The sequence below is a fragment of the Gymnoscopelus microlampas genome (genome assembly GCF_963454915.1).
Source record: "Gymnoscopelus microlampas genome assembly, chromosome: 11".
NCBI lineage: Eukaryota > Metazoa > Chordata > Actinopteri > Myctophiformes > Myctophidae > Gymnoscopelus > Gymnoscopelus microlampas.
In genome coordinates, this window is record NC_139948.1 from 49456190 (window position 1) to 49461410 (window position 5221).

The window sequence follows — 5221 nt, forward strand, 5'->3', positions numbered from 1 at the left end:
TGCTAGGGTAAAATAGGTGGTTGCTAGGGTCCATTAGGGTGTTGCTAAGGTCTAATATGCAGTCTATATGGTCTAATATGCGGTTACTATGGTAAAACAGGTGGTTGCTAGGGTAGAACGGTGGTTGCTAGGGTCTAATCGGTGGTTGCTAGGGTATGATAGGTGGTTGCTATGGTCTAATATGGTGTTGCTAGGGTCTAATAAGCAGTTGCTAGGCTCCACTGTAGCTCAATAGGATTTCCCCTTTGAAATGAATGGGATTTCTTTAGCAGTAAAAAGTGAAATATCTCTAAAAGCACAAATTATTTAAAAAATTCAAATGGTAGCCGACATGTTCTGAGTAGGCCGAACGTTGAAGAGTTGGAACGGAGTTTCTAGCTAAAAGTATGAATTTCCCCATTGAAATTAATGGGATTTTTTTTGCAGTAAAAAGTGAAATGTCCCTAAAAGTACAAATTATTAAAAAAAATCAAATGGTAGCCGACATGTTCTGAGTAGGCCGAACGTTGAAGAGTTGGAACGGAGTTTGTAGCTAAAAGTATGAAGGACTAGTTAGGGGCCAAAAAACGGTCCCACAAATAGTGAAGATAACAGTAGTGTGATCGCTTTAGCGATCCCACAATAAGGAAACAAGCCCAAATAAGCAACTACACTTTAGAAACAAGCCCAAATAAGCAACTACACTTTAGAAACAAGCCCAAATAAGCAACTTAAGAAACAAAAACAAAACGCAGCCCGCAACTACCAATATTTACAATCAAATTTACAGAAAAGGAACCCCAAAGTCGCTTATAATAAGCAGGCATGGCAACACTGAAGCCCCGCCCCTTCCACTCAGACGCGTGGACGAAACTAGGACTGCTGCAGAGTAGAGTGCTCAGTGCAGTCAGTGAGTCAGTCTGGTGGAGAATAGAACTGTGGACGACATGTTACACATCAGAGCCTTTGTGTCCGAGCGGCTGTCCGCCGCAGCCCTGGACATCTTTGGGGAGGTGGAGAAGACCCTGTCGTTGTACCAGGTGGAAGTGTCCACGTCCAGAGAGGAGATCTGTCTCCTGCGGCAAGAACTGGACCTTCTCAGAGGTGTGTGTGTGTGTGTGTGTGTGTGTGTGTGTGTGTGTGTGTGTGTGTGTGTGTGTGTGTGTGTGTGTGTGTGTGTGTGTGTGTGTGTGTGTGTGTGTGTGTGTGTGTGTGTGTGTGTGTGTGTGTGTGTGTGTGTGTGTGTGTGTGTGTGTGTGTGTGTGTGTGTGTGTGTGTGTCGCCAGCACGGTGCTAACTTGCTAGCTTGTAATGTTTGTAAACAATGTCGAGTCCTACTAGATGATGCTCCTTGATGAGGTCCCGCGGTCTCAGGTACAGTCTGTCCAAATGCAGTGAAGATCAGCTTTTTCACAACATCGTATCCAAAAAGTGAAGGTAGTCCGAGATACCTACAGATGTTTGACATTTCGCCGGAAAGTTCAATTTAACCGACGGCGTTGAAAAAACCCGTTTAAATCGTTTATTTAGTCAGCCTGCGCCATGTTTTCCCATTCAACCTGGAAGAACCCCCGGAGGCAGATGCCAGTACTGCTCACGATTCGGTTTCTCAACCCCGTCGGTAAAATGTTTCATTCCAGAAAAATGACAAACATCTGTAGGTGTCTCGGACTACCTTTGCTTTTTTTGGATACGATGTTGCGAAAAAGGTGATCTTCACTCCATTCAGACGTACTCTACCTCTGCCGAGACCCGGTGTTTCAATTTGTAACGAGACCAGATCAACTTGAGACCGCGTCTACTGTTGTCCTAGTAACAGCAGATGTTGTCCACGGTGAAAGAACGCGTAGCTGTCCATGTCAAGCCATTAGTAGCCATTAGTGATCATTTTTTATCTACAAAATCTCATCATATAAATATATAGTGAAAGCAGCAGTAGTCATGCCCGCAATTGTGGATTTTTCTGATTAGGGTCCCAGAGATTTTAAAAAACGGGTCTGTGTTTGCCCTTGCCTTAATTAATTAAAAAGTACAGGAAGGACTTCAGAGTGCCGGCTATTCTTTCTATTTTATGAGTCTTCTCGTTTTTTGTTTCTGCTTTGATTGCTAACCCCCCCCCCCCTCCCCTGTCTTCCCCTGCAACTGTAGATTCTCTGCAGGCCACCAGCACCATGCTCGACCACACGTACCTCCCCGACCTGCAGGAGAAGGGCCAAGGACCCCCGGGGGCCCCGGCCCCGATTGAGAAGGAAGAGGAGTCGGTAGACCACATTGTGGGGCGCGAGTTCCTTCCAGGGCTTTCGGAGAATTCTGAAAATGACGCGTGGAACAGCGGCATGACTCAGCCAAACCCCGAGATACCGCAAATGAAAGAGGAGCTGGACGAGTTTAGCATCGCGGTGGGAGTCGTCCCCTCTCCTGATGTCCTGAAGAGCGAGCCGCACGACCGAGATGGAGTGGAGATGGAGTTTACGTACCAAACGCTGTCCCCGGATGACGACGCCGCAGACGAGGAGCGGGCGATGGGCGATGAAAGACACCGCTCGTGTGCTGAGAAGTCGAACGTGGCAAAAGGTCTAAGTGATGGTAATGAGCAGATGGGAGTCACAACAACAACAACATCCCCCTGTGAGGACGATTCCACGTCGAGAAGCTCTTGCCACTTGTGCGGCAAGTCTTATCAATACCGAGCCTCTTTAATGAAGCACATGAAAACGCACAACAGCAATTGCGGCGTTTGCGGGAAAACCTGCGCGTCCACGGAGGCGCTGCTGTGTCACCTGAGCGCCGCCCACGGCAAGTCGCACTTCTGCGACGTCTGCGGAAGGACGTTCTCCCAGCGCAGCTTCCTGCTCAAGCACGCCAGGACGCACACGGGCGAGCGGGAGTACCCGTGCAACGTCTGCGGAAAGGCGTTCTTCAGGAAGGAGCACCTGGTGGGGCACGTGAGGACGCACTCCGGCGAGAAGCCGTACGCGTGTGACATCTGCGGCAAGGCGTTCAGCCAGAGCCAGAATCTGACCATCCACAGGAGGACGCACACGGGGGAGAAACCGTACCGGTGTTTTGCGTGTGGCAAACTCTTCATCACCAGCAGTCAGCTCAAGATACACATGCGCTACCATTCGGACGAGAAACCGTACGCCTGTGACATCTGCGGTAAACAGTTTAGACAAAGCGGGCAAATGACGAGACACAAGAGGAGGACGCACGCCGGAGAGTGGCATTATGGTTGCACGGTGTGTGGCAAGCGGTATAAATTTGAGTCGAGCCTGAAGTCCCACTTAAAAACCCACGAAAAACAAACCCGGGCAATTAAAACGTAAACATTTTATTTTTTTACATCTTGACACGCAGAACATGCCTGCAGTTAATTACATAGATGTCATGATATATTGCATTGGCATAACTTTATTAAAGTGTTTTTTTTGTGTGTGAAAACAAGTGTCGAATAGCTCTATATTCTGATAGTGCTCATTGCTATATTTGTTCAGTAATGGGGCAGGGTCGCATTATTCAGGTCGGACACCACATTTTATCCAATCAGGTGAGATAACTCGTACAGGATGCAGGATAAACGAGTTGAATTGGGAGTGATGACACAAATAACTGAGCAGACAAAATTGGACCTGGAATACTAGATAAATGGGTAAACTAAATAAAAAAATATGAAATCCTGTTGGGGAAAAAAAAAGCCTGCTTAAAGATGTCACTGGTAGACAGGTTTCTGGACTCCTCCTCCTATGAAACACAGACCGAGTAGAAAAAAATGGTACCATTGTATCATGAGTATTAGTGAGGACCAATTATATGAAGATAGGTTGAAAATGGGTGAAGTCTTATTTAGATTTGTATTAACACGAGAACAATGGCTTCTATTATTGCATCGCAACTTTCCAGGAATAGAAAGCCTGCAGTTTGTGGTCATTGATGAGCAGTTGGCCAGATGGACACAGGAGAGAGGGCCACTATATTTCCACACTCACTCTAAGAGGACCACATTGCATATACTGTCGGGCCATTCTGTGCCACACAAAAATAGCAAAAATAGCAGATCTCAAAAAGAAGCTGCGTTTTGAGCTTGTAGATCTGCTATTTTTGCTATTTTTGAATTGGAATTCAGATTTTTTTTTTTGTGCTATTTTTAAATTGGAATCCTGAAAAGTAACATTTTTATTTAATTTCAAATGCATTTACTTATGTTAACTTTATGAACTTAAATACAAATACATTGGACATAAAAATTGGACAATAATCTATCAGTATTCTGATATTAACCTGAGCATTAAGTGAAGGTGGGGGCCGCATGTGGCCCCCGGGCCGCCAGTTGCTCATGTATGCTCTGGATGATGAAACTGTGCCAGGTGGCGTGCGTGGTCCAGCTCTATGGAATCAATGCATGTAAAAATGAAAACCAACTTAATACTTCCTTAGGTTAATATGAGCATCAATAACATAACGGTTCCTACAAAGGGTCTCCAAATGGACCCTTACAGGTCTGTAACCCTTACGGGTCCATTTGGTTCCAATAAAATAGGCTGCAAGTGGTTAATAAAACCCCTAATTTATATAAGATTGTTCACATAAAAAAGTCCTGAATTCAAAATTTACTTGAGTAAAAGTACAAAAGTATTGGTATCAAAATGTACTTAAAGTACCAAAAGTAAAAGTACTAAAATGTTTGAAAATAGCCTAGGTATAAAATAGGGCTGAAGTGGTTAATGTATGTTTTATAATGTAATAATTTATATCTGCAAAGTAACTAGTAACTCAAGTTTTCAAACAATTGTAAAAGTTGTAAAAGTACAATATTTGCCTCTGAGATGTAGTGGAGTAGAAGTAAAAGTATAGACGATTGGGAAATACTCCGGTAAAGTAAAAGAACCTCAAAAGTACTTGAGTAAATGTACTTAGTTACTTTACACCACTGATCAACTCTAAGACTTGTAAAAAAAAAAAAAAAAAAGTTTGAATTATAGGCCTATATATATCATTTAATAAGATTTTGATCAGATTGATTGTGATTTTATTTTCTGAATGTTCACAAAGTCTGGTTAAAGCATACATTTCCACAGGGTTACTGCTGCACACCTGTACTGATTATTATTATTAGTATTTTTCATGCTTTGTGACATCAGGTGACGCTTGACATTGCATCAAATAAACACTAGGTGGTGCTGCTCGACTATTTATATTGGGTATGGGTCTCATATACAGGGGTGATTATGCTTCTTAAACCATT

General features: G+C 43.8%; 1 protein-coding gene across 1 annotated transcript; it reads left to right on the forward strand.

Moving 5' to 3' along the window:
• Positions 1–899: 899 nt before the first annotated feature.
• Positions 900–3348, forward strand: LOC311055613 (uncharacterized protein). Its single transcript, XM_084071863.1, has 2 exons — positions 900–1083; positions 2128–3348. Exons 1-2 carry the CDS (start codon positions 927–929, stop codon positions 3303–3305), a joined length of 1335 nt encoding a protein of 444 aa, XP_083927989.1. The 5' UTR covers positions 900–926; the 3' UTR covers positions 3306–3348.
• Positions 3349–5221: the final 1873 nt, after the last annotated feature.